A 20976-nucleotide genomic window follows, 5' to 3' on the forward strand; every position below is an offset into this window, starting at 1 on the left:
GGGGGATTTAATTACTCGGGGTTTTTGCTCAAGCCGGGGCCCGTTAACCAGCCCCCCCCCTTGCCTGGGGTCACAGAAAAGGGGGGCAGAGCTGGTGGCCGATTGGGCGGGGGGGGGGGGGGCGAGTTGAGCAGCGGGAAAAAGCAGACGCTGACCAACTACCCCCTCCCCCTCCCTCCTGCATTAGCACTGGGCTCCGTCTCCCTGCCTTGGAACGAGAAGGGCGTGCTGGGCTCTGCCCTGGAGAGCCCTGTACGCCCACATCACCTGCCCTATTTATTGCTATGCTGTATATACTTATTTATTACGGTGGGTGACCCAGGGGGCGGCCTGCAGCCCATGGCCAGCGCTGTCCCAACCGCAGCAAATGCCGGCAGCTCCCTGCTGCTCTGGGGCACCAGGAGCCTGGCTCCAGGACAGCCCAGAGCAGAGTCCTGGCATGAGCCGGGGGCAGCTGAACCCTCTGGCTGCTGGCACAATAAAGGGGCATGCATTGGGACAGGACATGCGCGTAGGGGCTGCGAACTGGGGCAGCTTCCCTGAGCTCTTGGAACCCAACCCCCTCCCCTCCCCCCCAGTAAGTGGTTGGCTTTGTTGATCTCTGGAGGAGGGCGGCTGCACCATCGCCCCCCTGCTTGGGGGCCAGCCATTGAGCTTTCCTGACCCCCTGGGCAGGGCCCCTCTGTCCAGACACCGATGGGCTGTGAAGCCCTCTCCAGGGGAGATGGCGCCGCGAGCATGGCTGCAGGCCCAGCAGCCAGCACGTGCCATGGAACCAAGCAGGGCTTTTCCATCGCTGCTGTCGGAGCAGTCTGCCGGCCCAAGGAGCCATGGGACCGTGGTGCTGGGAGCCCAGATCTGGCCTGATCATGTCATTGATGAAATGAGCCTATGGCATAAGCTGGCATCTGTCATCCCCACAGCGGGGACAGTCACCACCTCTGCTCAGCACAAACCACAGTCCCAGGGAGCCTGAACCTGCCTTGGGCACGCATACAGGAGCCTCCAGCATCCAAGCTGGTTTCCCTGGGAATGGGAGAAGGCCCCTTCCCAGGCCACGGAGCCGCATGCAGGGGAACAGGCACCATGTCTGTCCTCAGTACCAGCACTGGGAGGGGTGGCAGAGGGGTTCCCCAGGGCCTCCTCCTGGCTTGCTCGCCAGTCTAGTGTCTACTCTGGGGAAAGCCTGGCCTGTGGTGACCACAGCATGTGAACGCTTTGCGAAGAGAACAGGGAGCGGGGGGAAGCCTGGCTTGGCTAGCCATGCGGCCAGGCCTTGTGAGGCCATTGGTCAGTAGCTGGGGGGGAGCCCTACAGGTGAGGATCCCAAAGGGTTTATTTCACTCTACATGTTTGACAGCAGGACGTGCTGCTCAAGCGCCTGTTTGTGTGTGATGTAATGCTGTGCCTGTAGAGACCCACTGAGGCGGAGTGCTGCTGAGAACTAACCTCCCGCCCGCCTCAGCCGTGGGGCAGGCGAGCTGAGGGCCCAGACAAGGCTGTGGCTCTGGTGGGACCTGCAGTCTGGGAGCAAGCTGGCCCCTGAAAGTCCAACCACCGCTGCAAGCAGCTTGGGGGGGGGGGGCGGGGGGCCTGCTCCTGAGCCCCTGGGCCGTGTGCTCGCTTGCTGATGCCCTGGCTGTGTCTGTCCTGCCTCGGGTGGCCTTAGCCCTGCTGTACGCTTTGTACTGTACAGTGGAAGCTTTTTTGTACCAGATTGTGTTTTATAACCTGTACAAAGACACATTAAACCAAACTAACAGAAACCCAGCGGCTCCGCCTGCTCCCTACTCCGGGGGCTGGCTGACAGCACCGGCTTCTGCAATGCGTCAGCGGCAAACGCAGGGCAGCACTTCCTGGGGCTTGGCAGGGAGCAGCTCTCTGCTGTCCCGCGGGTGAAACACGTAGCGACAGCCCTGCCAGTGTGCAGAGGGGCTGGGCTGACCTTTACCCCCACCCCAAAGACTGGCTCTGAGTGCTGAGGCGCCAGCCCACGCCATGGGCAGCTCAACACTCAGGGAATCTTCAGTGCAATGGGCCCCATGAGTGACTGCGTTCGCACTAGCTCGGCATCACCCCTCTGCCAGCACTGCAGAGGGGCGGGGGTACGGCCCGGGGTGCTGGCTGAGCACCTCACCTTGTGCCCTGTGCTGCTCCATGGCCCCCCGCTGCCCATGCTGTGATGGCACATCCCAGGTGACTAGCCCAGGGCCCCTCACACTACAGATCAGCTCGTTTGCTTAGCAGAACCATGCGCTGCTGTTTGACGCAGGCTTTTACTCATAAGAACAGCCAGCTTGGGGCAGCCTAATGGGCCAGCTACTTCTGACAGGCAGAGCCTTAAGACACCCAGAGTATGGGGTTGTATCCCTGACCCTTGTGGCTGATAGTGGTCAATGGACCTAGCTTCCACGGCCTGCTCATTCTGTCTTAAACATTAGTGTCATTTTGGCCTTCGCCCTGTCCCCTGGCAAGGAGTTCCACAGGTTGCCTGCCTGTTGCATGAAGTGCTTCCTTTTAAACCTGCTGCCTATTAATGTCATTGGGGGACACCCCCCCCCCCCCCTGATTCTTGAGTTATGTGAAGGGGTAAAAACACTTCCTCCACACCACTCATGAGTTTATAGCCCTCTGTCATAGTCCCCCCCCTTCGTTGGCATGGCTATAAGCTAACCCAACCCAGGTTTTGTAATCACACCTTCAAAGGATTCTAGTCCAGGCCCCTCGTTAGTTTTCCTGCACTGGCCTGTTTTGAATGCTAGTGTAGATTTCTGAGCTGTGGGCGTACCGTGGAGTTATAGTAGGGTAGTATAGTGTCTGGTTTTAGTCACTCTTTCCTCATTGTCAGCTGTTTGCCTCCCACTGCCCCCTAGGCCACTGCTTTCCCAGAACTATCCATGCTGGCACCACCAGCCTTTTCTTGAGTAGTAACAGCTGATTTAGAGCACGTCTGTTACAGCTGTCATGGGGATGTCTGCCCATGTGCATTACTTTGCATATAGAAGCATTGAATTTCAGCTGCCATTTTTGTCACCCAGACACATGCCAGCTTTGTTAACACTCCCAACAGCTTTTGACTTTAGCTTGAATAATTGTGTATCTGTTCCAAGTTTTGCCACCTCACTGGCCCCTTTCCAGCTCTTGCTGAATACAGTGACCAGCCCTGGTCCCCAGACAGCTCCTTGGGAGACCCTGCTATTTACCACCCCCCTGAAAGCCCTGTAGGAAACACTCCTGCCAGCGGCACCCCCACCAGATGCTTTACCTACTTCCTCTCACTTACATCTGGGTGACTGGGGGTCTAAGTACCTCACATGAGGCACACGCTGGAAAAAAAGGCCCTGTGATTCCAATCCCCAGGGGCCCTCCCCTCAGCCCTGGGAGAGCTATGCCACAGCCACAGTCCTTTGCCCCAGCCGTACTACCTTGCACATTGGCCTAGACCCATAGCCTCAGTCCCTCTGCAGCTGGGAGCTGGTGAGCAGGTGATTTGGCACTTAGGAAAGCCCACCGCCCAACAGGTGCCTGGAGGAAGCACTGGGAGGTGAGCTCAGGCTCCAGCCCCACTTGACTTAGAAAACCCCGCAGGCCGTCCAACAGGAAAGGGGGAGAGGGGCTCTGTGCCACAGCTGTTTCCCAGCTTGGCCATGGCACAGGATTCCCCCATCCCCAAACTCCACCAGGGTTTAATTCAGGTCCACAACTCCCACTACGGCTCCAGAGCAAATTGTCCATTTATTGGAGTAGCAAAGAGCTGAAAAAGTCAGTTCTAATTACAGAGTCAGATCAGAACATGGGGACGGACAATGTTACATTTGTACAAAAGCAGAGGCACCGAGAGCTCCAAGGGGCACCGGCAGCACACGCTCCAGGGCCATGCACCGTGGCCATTTCTGCTCGGCGCCGCGATCGGCCTGCACTGCCCAGCCCAGGCTGCGGGAGGCACACGCAGGAGCGCCCACAGGGCCCAGCACTGAAGCCTGGGGGGGAAGGGGGCGCTGTACAGTATGAGATGCACCCAAGAGCCCCAGCAGGCGAGCCGCGGGTGGGAACTAGTTAGCTAAGCAATCGAGGTCCCATCCCCCCGCTGTAATGGGCTTGCTAAGGACACGCTGACCTGGTCTCCTGCTGCTGCCAGTTCCAGCCAGTCCCCACAGCTCAACAGAGAACAAGCCCAGCTCCTGGGCAGCAGCTGGCCTGGCTGCCACCCCCGGGGTCCTGCCCAGGAGCATCCGTCCTCTGGCGCCTTCCCGTAAGCTCTGTGCAGGAGAACCCAACCCAGCAGCACCAGGATCCCCCCCAGCTGGAATCCCAGCAGCCCCAGGGGGTGGACACTGAATCCATTTCCATGCACAGCCCGTGCCCCATCTCACCTCTGGGCTTCCAGCGCGAGCCGGCTAGCGCCTCGGCAAGAAAACCTCACGCCCAGTGGTGAGAGCTCGGGGCAAGGTGCAGAGAATCAAAGCTATTTCAGACCCCAGGAATGACCCATCACCGATTTACTGTCACGTGCACCAATCCCCCCCACCGCATGCAGCAGCTCCCCGCGTACTCACAGCTACGATTTCCCCCCTCCCCAGCCCTGCTGCCAGCAAACCCAGCTGCAAAACTGCAGCCGCCGCCTGCCCCAGGCCCAGGGTTTGTAGCCGGCCGTGTTAAACCTGCAGGTTACCTGGGCTGAGAGCGCCAGGCCCAGCCCCTGCCCACGCTGTGCCAACCCCCTGCCCTTCACAACTGGCCGACCGCAGCAGGAGACAGACCCCAGGCGTGTAACCCCGGGCAGGGCACCCCGTCCCAGAAGCAGGGTGTGCGCCTCGTGGAGGGGGAAGCCTGCAGTACACGCTATGCAGCCCAGGGGGCGACACTGCGGCAGAAGCTAGGAGAGAGAAGCGCTGAGGGAGGCGCCCCCACATGCCTGGGCCAGGGTGGGGGAGGAATTGCTCTGCTCTCGCCCAGCGCCAGAGCAAGAAGCAGGGACGGGCAAGTGGGCACCGCGAGGAGGAGCAGGGAGCCATGGTGCAGCCCGAGAGCCGGACGTCCCTCCCCCGGCTGGGACAAGCCTCACTGCAGCTGGGGGCTCTCGGCCAGCATCTGAGCCGAGGGGACCTGCCTGGAGAGCCGCTGGGGCACAGCGCAGATCCGTTCGCCAGGCTCCAGCAGCCCAGGCTCTGCGCCATGCACCCGTTCAGCTCCGTCCCCTGGGGTCTGTGAATGGAAGTGCAGGGGCACTGCAGGGCCGGCTCCGGGCCCAAGGCAGGAGCAGCAGTGGGGCCAGCTGTGCCAGAAGGGACAAGGGCCGCCTCTGCTGCCCCAAGGCCAGTCTCCCACCAGGAGGGGCTCTGGGACAAGCAGCAGCCCTGGACTGGTGCAGGACAGCTGGGCTGGGCTGGGGAATGGCTGGCTCTCCGTGCCGTGGGGTCACCCCGGGCTAGCTGCCAGGGGGGCCCAGGCACTGAGTGGGGAGCTGGCATGTAGTGCTGTGTGTGCATTTCTCACCCCTCTCTGCAGCCAGGGCTGAGCGGGGACAGAGGCTGTGGTCCAACACCCCAGTTTCCAGCCATCACGCTAGGGGGCTCCGCACAGGCTGTGCTGGCACGGCCAGGGAGGGGCTGTGTGTGCCCATGTCCCCAGAGCTGGGCCGGGCCCCCCCCCGGCTCAGGTTTTATTCAGTGTCCACAGCGGGTCCAGCATGCTGAGGGGGTCGTCGCTGGGCCGGGGCCCCCGCAGCCCCTCCCCGTTCTGGGGCTGCAGGAAGCTCTGCTTGTTCATCCGCGGCTTGCCCTTCAGGGAGCTGTCCAAGGAGAAGGCCTCAGGGGTCAGCGAGGCCAGCAGCTCCAGCGAGGAAGAGGAAGGAGCCAGGCTTGTGGCTGAAGGCTCCCTGCTGGGTCTCTCCTCCACATGGTTGCTGCTCTCGGCTTCGGGCGGCGGCACGGGCATGGTGGGGGGCAGCTCGGCACTGGTGGGGGGCACGTGCTCCGTCAGGCTGGGCTGGGCGATGCTGGCGGGTGCTGCAGGGACCGCCCCTGGGCTCGCGGCTTCGGGCATTGCTGCTGGCTCGGGCAGCTGCCAGTCTGGGGGAGGCTCCGGGCTGCCCCCGGGGGGCTTGATGCTCAGCTTGGCAATGGTGGCCTGGATGGAGCTGATGGGCATGTCCCCGCCCAGCACCAGGTCCTGCGGGTCCTGATGCAGGTACAGCTGAAAGAGAAGCAAGAGGTCAGCCCAGGCCCCTCCCTCAGACAGGCCCAGCCGGCCCCCGCCTGGAGACTAGATTGCCCTGCTCCAGTCAGCGTGATCCCGAGCCACCACAGTGAGGCCGCTCGGCCTGGTGCTGCCAGGCTCTGGCCACAGGGGCCCAGGGGAGGATGTCTCCGGAGCCCCGCTCTGCCCAGCACCGGTACCCACCTTCTGGGCAGCACTGCTGGGGGGCTTGCTGGAAGCCGGCGTGGTGACCCCGTGTCTCTGCAGCACCTGCTCGGCGTGCTTGAGGACGGCTTCGTAGCAGAACTTGAGGTGCAGCTGGAAGAGAAGCAGCCGGCGAGATCCCTTGAGCCCAGACACGCCCAGGTGCCAGGAGCGGCCAGAGCCGAGCAGACTCTGTGCCATTCAAAGGGCCGCATGGCACTGCTGAACCAGGTGCCTGGGCCCCCACCTCCCCCTCCCCCAGCACATTACCTTCTCCTGCAGCATGTGCTTCCTCTGCTGCCGCATCCTCTTCACCAGCTGGGCCAGGTCAGGGATGCTGTTCCCGGCCTCCACCTCCTGCATTGCTGCGTACATCAGACAGAAGGCGCCAGTGCGCCCCACCCCAGAGCTGGTGGGAAGAGACAGCGCCCGGGGGCATCGTTGGGGAACCCTGCCAAAGCCTAGGTGAGCGGGAGTGGGGGACTAGGAAGCCACCAGCACTGCATTGTGGGTAGTGTGCCCCCTTCCCCAGCACTGCATTGTGGGTAATGTGCCCCTTCTCCCCAAGGGCCAGATCCTGGGCCGGGGTGTCCTCTGCCACGCACGGCAGGGCTGCAGTCCGGCTTGGGGACTCCTGGGGAAAGAGCCAGCCCTGCAGCCTCCCAGCAATGCACTGGTTTTCTACCCTGGGCTCTTGCTGGCCTCGGAGGGAGGTTTGCTCCAAACGGGCAGGACGCCCGCCCTGCCCCCCGGCAGAGCGCTTGTCGGGGGAGAGCTGGTGCTCGCGCAGGTCACTGCTTTGGGCCCAGACGGCTGCAGCGCTCCACTCCCTAGCTCAGGCCGAGCGGCGAACCCGGCCTTACCTGCAGTGGACCACGATGGGGGTGTGCAGGGGGCGCTGGTGCAGGTAGTGCCCGTGTACTTCCTGGATGAACCGCAGCAGGTTCCCCTTGCTGTCGGGCAGGCCCCTGCAGGAGGAAGGGAGGAGCTGCTGGCAGGTGGGCAAGGACCTGCTGTGCCCAGAGCCAGACCCTGGCCTGCCAAGCCTTGCGGGAGAGGGTTTCTACCCCCATCCCAGGAGCTGGGTGCTCGAGGGAGGTGCCACGCTCCTTTCAGTGGGACAGAGCCCGATTTCCCCTCCCCCCCCGGGGGCCTGGTAGGGTCTACAGTGCCACTAGTGAGATCGTGCCACCCCACAGGGCCCTGGGGGGCACCAGCTGGGAGGGAACAGTAGCTCTGCCCTAGGGCAGTGCCTGCAGCCCAGCCCCTGGGGTGGGAAATGCTGATCTAATGAGCCAGGAGCCCCCAGGGCCTCCCGCCGCCCGCCCCCCGCCGCCCCACGGCACGTACAGCTCAGGCCAGGCTGTGAACTGCAGGTGGATGACGGTGCGCTTCAGGCTCTGGTCGCGGAACTGCAGGGTGATCATCCGTTCCACGTGCGTCGGGGCCACCTTCAGGCTGGTGAGGATCAAGGTGATGGGGCCCTGCACCATGGGCTGGCCCCGCTCCTGCGGGAAGTACCGCACCACCTTCTGCTACGGGGCGAGAGACCGGCTCAGCACGCGGAGCCCAAGAGCACAACGCAAGGAGTGGAGCCCAGACCACCACCGCCCCCCCCAGTGCAGAGCCACCGGGGCCCCCCCAGCCTGCAGCCCAGACCACACCACCCCCCGGCCCACCCCAGCCCAGAACACAAGGCCAGGGACATCCTGCCCCAGGCTCAGGGGGACAAACCAACAAATTGCCCAGAGGAACTGGCAGCCTTGGGGCCCTGGCCAAGTTCCTCTCTCAGTTGTCACCAGCTGCCTTCCCAAACTCTCCCCTGCCGCGCAGTCACAGACAGACACAGCATCCTTCGCCTCCTGGCCTGAGTCTAGTGTAGTGATGCTGTGTGTTGTTCAACACCGTCATGTTCCACCCAGAGGTGGCTGCATTTCAGGGCCAGGTGCCATTATCCCGGCACACACCATCCCAGATGGAAGATGCCAGGTGTATGTTACTTGCCCCCGTAGCTGTGGATGGTACAGCCCTGAGGGGTCTCTAGCTTGGCTGGGTGGATCCGCAACCCAGCACTATCTCCTGAACACTGACACACGGGCAACGTCTCCCACCCCTCAACCTGGGGGGTTCTCCACAGCCTCGACTCCCCCCTTCCTGGGACCCATCAAGCCCCTGTGGCATTGCCGCTGTCACCTTCAAGGCAATGCAGAGTGCCCACCCGCAGGCTCCATGCCAACGCCCGGCCAGGAGCTCAGCTTTCGAGTGAGACCATCCCCACCTCGCTCGGCTTGTCTGGCTGGAAGGACCTCGAGAAATCATCAAGCCCACCCCACCATGCTGAGGCAGGACCAAGTAAACTTGGACCATCCCTGACAGGGGTTTGTCCAACATGGCCAATGCCAGGAATCCACCACCTTCCTGGGACGGCTGATCCAGGGCTTAACGACCCTGTTTGTTCGAAAGCTTTCCCCAAGACCCAGCCTACAGCTCTCTTTCCACAAGCCAGTTCCTTCTTGCCCCACCCTCGGTGGGCATGTAGAACTACTGATCACTGTCCACGTTACCACCCCCCTCACGGAAGCTGCCGGGTGAGAAAGTCCTGCCCTGAGGAGCTCCTGGAGATCCTACCTTCTCTATTTCCTGCTCCGAGACCAGCATGACTATGAGGGAGACCTTCTGCTCGTAGATCATCAACCAGAAGTCGGAGGCCGTCCCCACCAGCGGGGCCTGTGTGGCGATGATGGTGGGGCAGTAGGAGGACAGGTCCTCCACCTTGCTGGCGTTGATGTAGTCGTCCTTGCCCGACTGCAGAACGATGCGGTTCTTGTCGTAGGGCATGATGTCCTGGTGGCGGTTTTTCATGGAGTAGCAGCGGGCGATGGCGATGGACAGCTGCCGGGCATCCCTCTCCTGGGCATCCTGGAGCTCCTTCCAGATGCCGTCCAGCTCGGGGACGCTCCTGGGGACGGGCCTCTCCAGGCTGGCCACCATGCCCCGGAACCGATCCAGCTCGGACAGCAGTCTCATGATGTGCTCGGGCTTCTCGTACGGGTCGTTCTCGATCAGCTGAACCGCCTTGGGTTTGTGCCCCTCCTTGGCGTCGGCCTTGGTGGGCTGCAGCAGCGGCTGGTTCACCGCCGTCTTGGAGCCCCCGTGCTGGCTCTCCGGGCTCGAAGACAGGAGATCGTCCGTGGAAGAGCTCTGCCGGTGGAACTGGACCTCGGCAGGGCCCTGTGCCAGCGGGGCCGCGCCGGGGGTGAGCGATGGGGGGGGTCGCTGTGGCAGGGCAGGGGCGCCAGGCACTGAGGAAGGCAAGATGGCTGGAGGCTGGATAGTCAGGGATGGCTGGGGGGATGGCGCCGGGGAAGGGATGGCAGGACCTGGGACAATAACGCCGCCTGGCATCTGGCTCAGAGCGGGACTGGGGGAAGACGGGACATGGTGAGGGCCGGACTGACTCGAAGATGGGGGCTGGGGACCAGCCAGTGGCATGGCAGAGCCAGGCGGCAGCTGGTTTGTAGGGGGCCCCGGATGGCAGGCAGAAGGGGCAGGACAATAGGGCATCGCAGAGACCACTTGAGCGGAGGTGCCGGCTGGCATGGGCTGCATGCCGGCCAGCGAGGGGCGAGGGTGGAGCTGCTGAGCCGGGGCCCCCATAGTGCCTGGGAGGCTCTGAGACAGCGGGGGAGGCCCGCGGGGCATAGCTGCAGGGAAGGCGTGAGGGGCGTTATCCTGGGCAGGAAGCGGGTAGAGCTGTGTTCTCAGCGGGCCATGGATCTGGGCATGGGTGGGAGGCTGGGGAGAAACGTGGGCCAGCCCCGAATGCTGGCCAGGGAACTGGGTCGGGAACTGGGCCTGTGGCTGGTACATGGGCAGCGGCTGGAGCTGGGCCTGACCCTGAGGTGGGTACTGCTGCTGGGGGAAGCTCGGAGCGGGCGGCCCCGCTGGGAACGGGGGCTGCTGGCCGAACGGCTGGATGCCGCCTTGGGCGTAGGGGAACAAGGCGGGCGGGCCAAGGAAGCTGCCCTGAGGAGGGAGCCCAGGTGGCTGGCTGGTGAGCCGCGGGGGCATGTGCCCGCCCATGGCCCTGGGCGCGGTGTAGCTGGAAATGGGTGCCTGGATGCTGTCAACGGTTGTGGTGGCCGGGCGGACCCCAAGGGGGTGAGGAGGGCCGTCGCTCCCTCCTGGGGCCTGGCCACTGAACCGGGGGGGCTGAGGCGGGCCCATGGCAGTGGGGAGGCCGCCTGGCAGAGCCCCACAGGAGGAGACCGGCTGCCCCATCCTGTAGGTGGCACTGGGAGTGATGGGAACTGGAGCAGAGCCAGGCATGGGCACATGCTGGGGGGAGGATCTCTGGGGAGGCACCTGAGGGACTGCGTAGCCGGGCTGAATGGGGGCAGAGGCGGGGCTGGGGTGTCCAGGGCCTCTCCACAGGGCGCCAGCCGGGTAGAGCTGAGGGCTGGGCGACGGGGCAGAACTTGGAGGCCTGTGGGGCTGCATCACCTGGGCCGGCAGCACAGGGGGCCCGCTGTAGGTCTGCGGGGGGAAGGGGCCTTGCAGAGGGCTCCCAGGGGCACCTTGCGGGGGGGTCGCCAGGCGGCCGGGGAAGTAGTGTCCCGGCAGAGGCACCGAAGCACCGAACTGAGCAGGGTTAAAGGGAACGCCAGGCTGCGCTGCCATCGGCGGCTGTATCGGAGCATTGGCTGTCCGGGCGCCAGCCGGGAAAGCCTCCGGGCCTGGGGGCCTCATGCCACCGCCGCTGAAGGCCGGGTTGATGGAGAAGGCAGCCAGGGCGTCCGCTGGCAGCCTGGTGAGATGCGCTGCCAGCACGTCAGGGGGCAAGCTCCGGAGCTCTTCCGGCAGGTCGGCCAGAGAGAGGGAGCCCAGCTGCTGTAGGTCTGCTCCGTCCAGGCCGGCTGCGAGGTCCAGGTCCCGCTCAGAGCCCTTCTTCTGCAGGGCCGGTTTGGGAGCAGTGGGCCTCGGAGGCGGCTTCTTCTTCATTTCTCTGCCAAAGCAAGACCAGGCACGTGATGCCAACCAGCCTCGCGGTGCCGGTGTTTGGAGCGGAGCGGGCGTGCGCTGCCTCCCCCATCCGCCCAGCTCTAAGTGCCGGAGTCCCAGGTGCTGGCAGAAGGTACCTCCAGCCTCTCCTGCAGGGACCCCCCGGGAGGGGAGAGGGGTTTGGGCTCTATCGCTGAGATAGCCAGCAGCAGTAGCGGAGTCTGCGCCCTTGGCACCCAGCTGAGGCTCTAGGGTCCAATTTCATCCCCAGGCCCTGTCGTGGTCACTGTTAAGGAGTCTCTTGTGCCACTCGGTCTCTGCACCACTCCTAGTCACCCTCCCACGCTAGGGGACTTGGGGGAGCCTGAAAGAAACACCCCAACATTCAGGTTCTCAGCTCCACGGCATGCCCAACCCCCACCCCGAGAAACATGAACATGGCGAAGGAGCTGACCACTGCAGAAGGCCAATCAGATGCAAGGAGTAGCAGAACTCACCCCCCACCCTCCAAGGTGGAGCGGACGTGGGGCAGTGACCTACCTTTCCAGGACCTGCTGCCGGCTTGCTTCGGATGCTTGGCAGGACGCCCGGGCCTTCTCCAGGAGCTTGGCTGCTTTGCTCTCCAGATCCGCGTAGAAATCTTTCCCCTCCTGAGACTTCTTCATCAGGTCTTCGTAGGCTTCATAGGAGGCCACCAGTGTCTGCAGCGTGGTGTTCCACCTGGAAGAGTCAATGCAGGGTATGCAGTGGGGGGAGCGATATTAACAGAGCAGTCCTGGAAACCACAGGGGATGGGGGGAGGGGAGGATGAGAGCAAGGCTCACTGGCCTCTAGGTGGCCAACCCCCAGGGTTGGTTTGTTTACACCACAGCCACGGCACCTGCACATTCCAATCAGGGACCAGCCCGTGGGGGGCCCAGGACCAGCCCTCTGGTTTATAGTTGAACCAGTCTCAAAGCAGACAGACTCAAACACTAAGGCCTGCTGGGGGGCAGTCTATGGGCACCCTGGGGTTAGCGCCATGGGGCACGGGAGGCGAAGTCAGCAGCAACCACCACCGGCCCAGCTGGGATGTGAATCTCTGTAAAGGAAGAGTGGAGGGGCTGGCGACCCCACCCCTTTCCCCGCATCACGATGCTGCCTGGGCCGGCCGAGAGGTGCTAGCGCGCACAGAGCGAGCGTCTGGCTTCGGGCTGGCTGGGGGGCATTCCCCACCGGAGAATGGGAGATGGCAGACCCTGGCCAAGGGCTAGGATCGTTTTACGCAGCACAGGGATAGCGCTGCATGCTGGGAGCAGGTGCCGCGCCGCTCCCCACACACTCACTTGTGCTCCACCTCAGCCAGGACCTTCCGCACCGCCGCATACTTGACGTTGGCGTCCGTCAAGGCCTTCAGGACGTTCTCCTGGGCCGCCAGGTTCTGCTCCAGATACACCTTGATCTGGTCGTACTTCTTCAGCTGCTCTTCAAAGAGCTTCTGTTGGGGCGAGAGGAGCGCGCTGGGGTCAGTGGGAGAGCCGGCTGCAGCGCTAGGCTGGGGGGCTCAGCGGGGAACCCCACAAGCTGAGTGCGGGGAGGGCTGGGGCTGACTGACAGCAAGTTCAATGGGAAGTTCCCACTGACAGTGGCAGGAAGAGGCCACAATAGAAGCATGATGCACAGCAGGGCGCAGCAAGGCCCTCGGTGTGACTCGGGGGGGGCATTGCAGACGCCACCATCGGCTCTGACCAGAGACACTAGCGCACTGGAGAGTGCAGAGAGCAGCGGAAACGGCCCAGGAGTTCAATCAGCTCCAAAGGGGATGTGACCATGGCCGGCAGGCAGGGACAGGGAGTAACAGCGAGTGGGGGTGGGGAGGTTGACGTCTGTTTGGAACGTAATAGTCCCAGGCGAGGCAGCAGCTCAGCACTTTGCCCCGGGTCTCACCCTCATCTCTGAGCGGTCGGTCGTCACTAAGGAGGTGGTAATGTCGTCCTTCTGGATCATCTCACGGAGCTGCTGCTCCAAGGACATCCGCTGGTCCTTCATCTCCTGCACTTTGGACAGGATCCGCTTCAAGTTCTGCAGCACCTGCTTGTCGTCTGTGGGGGGTGGGAGGAGAAACCCATCACCACCTGGGGGCGCTCCCTCAGGCTTCATACCGCAGTCACCCGGCTCACCCCCCCGGGGGGAACACGATCCCTAGCATGGGCAGGTACAGCTCCTGTTGGTGCCAACGGAACCTGGCCCCCTGCTCCAGGGCTAAATTTGACCCTTGCTCAAGACACGCTGTGGGGTCCGAGAGCCAAGCCCCCCAGGAACAGTCTCCAGCAGAAATTCAGCGAACTGGCGATGCTGAGGCACCACCGAACCCAGCTCGCCCAGCCCTGCAGCAAGACAGGACGAGCAAGCTGCTGGCGTCAGGTCGGACTCTGCCCCAGGGAGCAGATCCGGGGTCTCCGCCAGAGTGAGGGGGTGCCATTAGCTGGAGGCATTCTGCCCTTTATACTCCACCCATCACCCACAGATCCGATCCTCGGGCGCCAGGATCCGCAGCAATGCTTTGCCGTCCCCATTAATCTAAGCCACGCGGCCGGCCGTGCGCTCACGGCGCTGACCGGCCAGTTAATACTATGCCCCTGCAGCCATTCAGCTCTGCCCGAGTTGCCTGGAGGTTCTCCCAGCACTGGACGTCTCAGCGCGTCTCTGAGCCAGCCGGGGGGAGGGGGGGGGTGTGTGTCTGTCTGCGTTCCAGAGCTCGGAGCCTGGGTAGATTGGAAATTTCACCAGGAATCTAGATCCAACCTGCCTCCTGATCCAGCCTCTGTCCCCATCACTAGCTCTTCATCTGACCCCGCAGGCTGGGAACCAGCAGAGGGACCCAGCTGGAGCCCAAAGCATGGGAGGGACAAGGCCAGGAGCCCACAACAGGAGCAGATTCATTCTTCTGGGGGCAGCGAGAGCCAGGGAAGACCAAGGAAGGAGACTAGCGTGGATGTCGGCATTAACGCCTCCTCGGCGCAGCGAGGGACTCTATCAGCGGCAGGCCAGCAAGCCAGGCGCAGCCCAGCCCAGCCAGAGCTCTCCTAGGGAGGGGCGAAGCTCAGCATGCCGTGGCCCTAGGCGCTCACCTTCCGTCAGGGCTGGCGCGGGCAAGGCAGCCCGCACCTGCTCCAAGGGCCCGCTCAGCAGTCGCAGGTTGCTGATGTGCAGGTTCATGGCTTTGTGCAGCTCTGTGTTGGTGAAGCTGGCCTTCTCGTGCACCTCCATGTACTTGGCCCACTCTTTGCTGACCTCAGCCAGCCCCGGGGAAGGGCTAGGAGGAGAACCTGGCTTGCCAAGCAGCTCCTGCAGCTTCTGCTCCTGCAGCTCGTCGTCATCCAGGAGGTCCCTGATCTCTTTCAGAGAGGCCTCCACGTCTGTGAAGACTCCCGAAAGCACTGGAGGGGCAGAGAACCAGAGGCATTAGGACACTGGTGGCGTTTCCAGCGAGGCTGGGCAAGGCCCCGGAGCGCGACTGGAGACCGAGCCAGCTCTGCCTGGGGGTGCAGCGAATGGTCCCGTTCGTCCCAGTGAAATTAGCAAACTTCACCAGCATACCAGGGGAGGCAGAGGCAGAGACAGGAGGTGGCATGTCAATCACAGAATATCAGGGCTGGAAGGGACCTCAGGAGGTATCTAGTCCAACCCCCTGCTCAAAGCAGGAACAATCCCCAGATTTTTGCCCCAGATCCCTAGATGGCCCCCTCAAGGATTGAACTCACAACCCTAGGTTTACCAGGCCAATGCTCAAACCACTGAGCTATCCCTGGGGGTGCAGAGAATAGAGCCCAGGAGTCAGACCCCCTTGCCATGACTCACTGGCCTTTCCTCCATCGGCTCTTACCTTGCATGGACTGAACCAGGTTCTTCACAGTGTCTGGCCGCACGCTGAGCGCGGCGCATTTCTCCATCAGGACGGGGGGGATGTGGTTGTACATTTCCAGGTTATCCACTGTCTCGGGGTCCAGCTGCATGGAGTCCATGAACTGGCTGCAGACAGAAAGCAGGGCCCTCTGAGCAGTGGGAGAACCCTTCCCGGGCACAGCCCTGCCACCCCTGGGCTGCAGACATGGGTGCCAATTTCTTGGAAGCAGGATCATGGTTCTCAGAAATGAGAAACTGGAAGGATCCCAAAGGGCTTTACAGAACGAACACCCCATGGTCACCTCCGCCAGCACGGAAATGCAGCCGCCTCTGGGGAGCAGCACGACAGCACACACCACACGACACAGCTCAGAACAGGAAGGGAAGGTGAGCGCCACACAAAACACAGGGTGAATCCAGAGAGGCAAAATGTAACAAACCAAATTGGAACTGGGCCTGAATGCAGGGTTAATACCCCAGCTATTGGGAATGGGCCAGGGGAACGGTGGGGTCCGCCACTGCCTTGGTTTCCGTATCTTCCCAAAGGAGAGCTCCAGCCGCACAGCACCCTCTAGGGCAGTGGCTCAGTACTGACTCAGAGAAGGGTAGCATGTACCGAATCACCTGCCCCATTTCCTTCAGTGCCTTGGTCACCTTGGAGACCTGCCGTCCCACCAGGCCAGGTCAGGGGGAGGCGATCTCGCATTGGGCCATGGCTGAAGGGAGCAGAGTTCACTTCCCGTTAGCTGGGATGGGGAAACACAGAACAGCGATGCAACGGGGGATCCCCGCATTGTCGGGTCTGCACTGGCCAGGGACCAACTCTATCCGCACCCGCGAGGAAAACCCCACGCGCTAGCGCAGTCTCAGTGCACACGTACTCCAGGACTTCGTTCTTGGCCTCGATCTTCGCCATCACTTCTCTCAGCAGCTTGGCCTTCTCCTCACTAGGACAGACGAGAGAAACCCCTCAGCACCCAGGTCAACCAAGGTACTTACAATCACTGAGCCCTGTGCCGGGTACCCTGCTCAGGACTTGAACCTTCCTTAGCCCCTCCGGGAGCAGGCTGAGCCAGCCCTACGGCTAGCCAGGGCCAGCACTGCCCTGCTCCAGGAGCTCCCGGAGAGCTGGGCTGGAAGAAGCGGGCAGGCAAGAGCTGAGGGAGAAACACTCAGGACTGGAGACGCTGAAGGGCCCTTTCAGGGCAGGTGCAGGCACAGCCGAGCGTCCAGTTTCGGCTGCTCCACTAGAAGGTGCTGGGGACCCAGCCCCTGGGGAGGAAGGGGGTGGTGGGGTTCGGATTTGTTTGGGGAGGTCTCTCCCGGGAGTTCAGCCTCCTGCAGTTCCCATTCACCTGCGGCGTGCCGAGTGCCGGACGCGTCCTCATCACCCACCACGTGCCCCAGCTCAAGAGCGTGCGCCAGGGAATCACTGGCCCCAGCTTCCTGGCCCCCGAGGCAGGATCCGCACCCTCCCGTACTGAGGGCGGACGCCCCGGGAAGTACTTGCTACGGAGATCCCTTCCACTCACCTGTACAGCGAAGATGCCTCATGGGCGGCCATTGGCACCAGCTTGGCAAAGATATCCGGGCCCGTGACAGCTGGGTCGGTGGGGTTGACGGGAAGGGCCTTCACCAGGGTGGCACCTGGGTATAGAAGAGAACAGTCTGACACGGATGCCTGCGAATTATTCTAGTCAAGGGCACGGCACTTCCCTTCATGCCCAAGGCTGTTTTTCGGGCTGCCCCTGCCACCAAAACACAACCAACAACTGTTCACCTCCAGCAGGTGCTATGGAGACCCGGGAGCAGGAAGTTCCTAGCGTGAGCGACATCAGTGGTGCTAAGGGGTTAGAGACTGGTACCAAACCCACCTGTGCTACTGGGGCTGCATGTTCTCATTGCTGCCCATTACCAAGATACCTGTGCAAAGCACGCAGTGCTTCCCTTTCAGAGCGCCGTCTTCCCCACTCGCTGATCCCCACCCCCTCACTCCCGCCCAGAGCCCGGACTGTGCTGGGCTGAAGGTTTATGCACCAGCCATGGCGTGGTTTTGCAGAGCTGAGGGCAGCAGCAGAGGGATGGATGTGCCCAGCCTGCCTCACCTTTCACTGACTGCAGGGTGTCCAGCGCAGGGACAGCTTCGTGGTAGATGAAGTCATTATCCTTCTTGGCCGAATTGTACCTACGAACAATTGAAGTGTAAATCCAGGGAGGGGAAGGGGGACCCGGCTGGGACTCAAGGAGTGAGCTTGCTGGGTTAGATGGGCAGGGGCCTCAAGAGGGGGGTTTTGCTGCCCACCTGATGCCCCCAGAAGACGCTATCTCTATTCTACAGGCTGATCTTCACCTGCCAGTCACTGGGTACAACTCCACCCAGTTCCCTCTGGGGAGAGGACGAACCATGTGTGACAGACGTTAGCTACGTCACTTAACGTGCTGCTCACGGCGCTAAGATGCTACAGTGCGGACACCATGAGAAGAGCCTGTACAGAACAGACCTACACTCACTAGCAGCACATGTGAATTTGGCCCTATATACTGAGACCCTACAAAGAGAAGAGCTCCCCAGAGCGAGCAGAGGGGCGGGAGAGATTCAGCAACGAGGTTTGAGCCTAGAGACAGACTCTAGTCCCAGAGGCAATTCCAGCTGCAGACTCACTTTCCCCCGATCACATCCAGGGTGAATCGCAGGGCTTCCTGCACCGTTTCAGGCTGACCCTAGAAGAGGCACAAAACACAAGTTAACACAGCCAGTCCTGCCACATCGCTGCAGTCGATGTAACACCCTGAGCAGCCCTTTCGAATGCTGCATCCTGCTGCCCTCCACAAACTAAGCAGTGACCTGAAGGCAGAAGCAGCCTGGCGACCCTCACTGTCACCCCATTTCCCCCTAACCCACTTCCAGAGCGAGTAGCCAGCAGAGATGAACAGAGCAGTGAACAGCTCAGAGCTGCAGGCTGCCTGCAGACTCTGGCAGACGCCAGCCCTTGGGTGCATTCTGCAGGCTGACTTGTTATTCACAACAGACAGCTGGGATTCGGAGCACCACAAACACAAGGCGGGTCAATCCTGTGCCAAACTCCTCAGCCACAAGTGTCAAACTCGGGGGCTTGCGTTCCTCTGCCACGGTGGTGACTGCCACCTACTTCTTGTCTGCATCACGTGCCATAAATGGGCCAAAGTCACCAGCTGGGTGGCGGGCTCAAGTCGCTGGAGTAAAATCACGAGTGAGTCTGGCCCCCCCGGGCTGTAGCACACGTCTGGAGTCAGTACTACAGCGAGTGGGGGTCAGATGCAGCCTCCAGTAGAAACTTAGGGCTTCCCAGTGTGGACCAGGGCTGCATTAAACTAGCAAGTTCCTTCTGTGCAATGGAGGAGGTCAGTTAAGCCCCACCCTCCCCCCCAGTCTGACATGTGTGACGCACGTAGGCTCCCAGGGGGCAGGGAAGGAGGACACCAAGATCCAGACTGGCCTTTTCTCAGTCTTAGTGCAGCACTAAAAGCCCTATTAGACCTAGAAACCAGGAGGCACCAGCATCTCAGCATTCACAAACCCCCAGGGCAGGAGACAGACCCCCTATTGTACTGGAAAAGCAGGACCCGCAGCTCTCCAGTGGCAGAGGATTACGACTGTAAGGCAGGTTTCAAAAGTCACACCATTCCGATTACCATGGCCCCCATAAAGTCTGACCTATTCCAGTGGCCAGTCTTCTCAGTGCCAAGAGAAAGGTACATAGAACCTGGTAGGTCTTGTCTTTCTCCCTAACCATGCACAACTGCTCCCTATCGTCAAGCAACGGGGCTTCCGCCACCTCCCTTGGGAAGTTCTTCCAAAGAGCTGGTGCTTGGAAAGTTTCCTCGAGAGCTGCTGGAGCCGGAAACCAATGCTTTGCACTATCGGAAAGCCAGCCAGCCCGCCCTGCTCCAATGGCACGTTCTGAAAGTGCACGAGTCACTGACTGTTACAGTCTTTGGTTGCTCACTACCAGCGCTCTCAATAACTGTGTTTTGAGCACTGATCCCAGAGCAGCGCCTGGAAAGTGCACTGCTAGACGCTTAGGCCCCAAACTGCCCCGAGGACTGATGGTTTTTTTTTAAAGGCAATCAGTACCACGGACAAGAAAGCAGCTTACCTTTGCCAGTTTGATAGCTTCGTTGAGTTTATCCAGAGCGCTCTGGAAGTAGACAACCTGCAGAGAAAGCAGACAGAAGTTCTGCCAAACTCCTCTACGAGCTCGGAAGGAGTCACAAGAGTACACGCACACACACACTTGCTGTGGCACATGCAGTCAATAGGCCAACGAACCCTGTGTAGATACCTGGGACAATCCAACGCCATTAAGTACAGCGGGGCCTTCTAAGAAGGAGCAAATTAATAGCACAATCAAGCAACCCAGATTAAGGTACACTGCCCATGAGACAACCGTGGGACATTTTCTAGAGAAGGGAGGTACATGAGAAATGCAGTGCCACACACCACCACTTCAGCGATCCAGATACTGACATCACATGCTGCCATTCTTCTAGCCCAGGTTCCAGAGCAGGCATTGTCTCCTCGTGGTAATGCCTGCTCTAGAACTGCGTTTGGTGCCTCCATTGCACGGCACCCAATGGGAATCACATGGAAAAGGGCAAGCATGCAAGTGTAGATTCTCTTCTGACAACAGGGTTGGAAAGTCACATCCACCAGCATATACAAGCTTTCAGCCTTAACTCTATCCCTGCTGGGGGACAGCTCACTCCATGGGCAGGACACCAGCGAGGAGTTTTAGGACCAAAGAACAAACCTAGTTGGAAATTTACACAGTAACAAGAAAGATGGTGCCCAAGTTCACATGGAGTAGGGGAGGCCAATCAGCTATTTGCCCCACGGATTGATGCAGACGTGGCAGGGGTGTCCAAGTTACAGTTTAATAGACACCAAAGATTTCAATGTGTCCTTGGTATCATGGACAGCTGAGTTCCTGCCAATGTAGCCCAACCTCTTCAAAGGGTAACGGTCAAGCCCACGCGAGATGGAACTTGGTTTACAGCTGGATTGCAGGAGTATTAACTAACCCGAAGCAGAAATAGTTTTACTTACTCGTTCTCCAAACTTCTGCTGCTCCTCAGCCTGTTTTCCCATATGCAACTGCAAAGAAACACAACCAATGATGTCCATCCGTATCTGATGGTCTCAAATTTGCAAATGAACTGGAGCTCAGCAGTTTCTCTTTGGAGTCTGATGATGGCAGAGGTCCTCATTCGGGGAAGGGCTCAAGAGAAACTGACTGAAGCCCTACAAAGCCAGCCAGGGGACTCACTACAGAAGACAATTTCGCCGGTGTCCAGGTACACTCAGGAACTTCACGCCCATGGTGACCACCACCTCCCAGCGGGTTTAAGCAGCCGCAGCCACCCACAAGTGGAGGGACGCCAGGCCGTTCCTCTTGGGCAGCCAGGGTGAAACTCCCAATGCACAGCCTCATTCTTCCCACTTACGTGAGCGATAGCAGCAAAATAGTAGATCTTCATCTGCACCAGCTTCTTCCAGTCCTTCTGAATCTTCCCCAGCAGCGAGGCTGTGTCCGAGTTCTCCAAAGCCCGGCAGGCCTCTTTGTAGTAGTCCACTACCTATGTGGAGAGAAACGGTCAAGAGGTATTTCAGGGCAGAGTCACAGCATCAGAATCCCAAGAGAAAGCCCT

The 20976-nt window shown here is 61.1% G+C and overlaps 1 protein-coding gene across 1 annotated transcript in view; it reads right to left on the reverse strand.

Moving 5' to 3' along the window:
* Nucleotides 1-3716: 3716 nt before the first annotated feature.
* The window catches only part of PTPN23 (protein tyrosine phosphatase non-receptor type 23), a 38128-nt gene continuing 20868 nt past the window's right edge, over nt 3717-20976 (reverse strand). Inside the window, exons 8-25 of the mRNA XM_034759729.1 lie at nt 20773-20904; nt 20375-20422; nt 19425-19481; nt 17951-18009; nt 17394-17473; nt 16821-16935; nt 16170-16235; nt 15269-15414; nt 14514-14822; nt 13330-13484; nt 12729-12880; nt 11944-12123; nt 9031-11407; nt 7753-7937; nt 7266-7370; nt 6673-6811; nt 6403-6516; nt 3717-6195 (exon numbers count right to left, since the gene is read on the reverse strand). Of these exons, the coding sequence (XP_034615620.1) occupies nt 5656-6195; nt 6403-6516; nt 6673-6811; nt 7266-7370; nt 7753-7937; nt 9031-11407; nt 11944-12123; nt 12729-12880; nt 13330-13484; nt 14514-14822; nt 15269-15414; nt 16170-16235; nt 16821-16935; nt 17394-17473; nt 17951-18009; nt 19425-19481; nt 20375-20422; nt 20773-20904 (4959 nt within the window). The 3' untranslated portion in view covers nt 3717-5655. The remainder of the gene's footprint in view (nt 6196-6402; nt 6517-6672; nt 6812-7265; nt 7371-7752; nt 7938-9030; nt 11408-11943; nt 12124-12728; nt 12881-13329; nt 13485-14513; nt 14823-15268; nt 15415-16169; nt 16236-16820; nt 16936-17393; nt 17474-17950; nt 18010-19424; nt 19482-20374; nt 20423-20772; nt 20905-20976) is intronic.

Source organism: Trachemys scripta, chromosome 2 (assembly GCF_013100865.1).
Source record: "Trachemys scripta elegans isolate TJP31775 chromosome 2, CAS_Tse_1.0, whole genome shotgun sequence".
Lineage (NCBI taxonomy): Eukaryota > Metazoa > Chordata > Testudines > Emydidae > Trachemys > Trachemys scripta.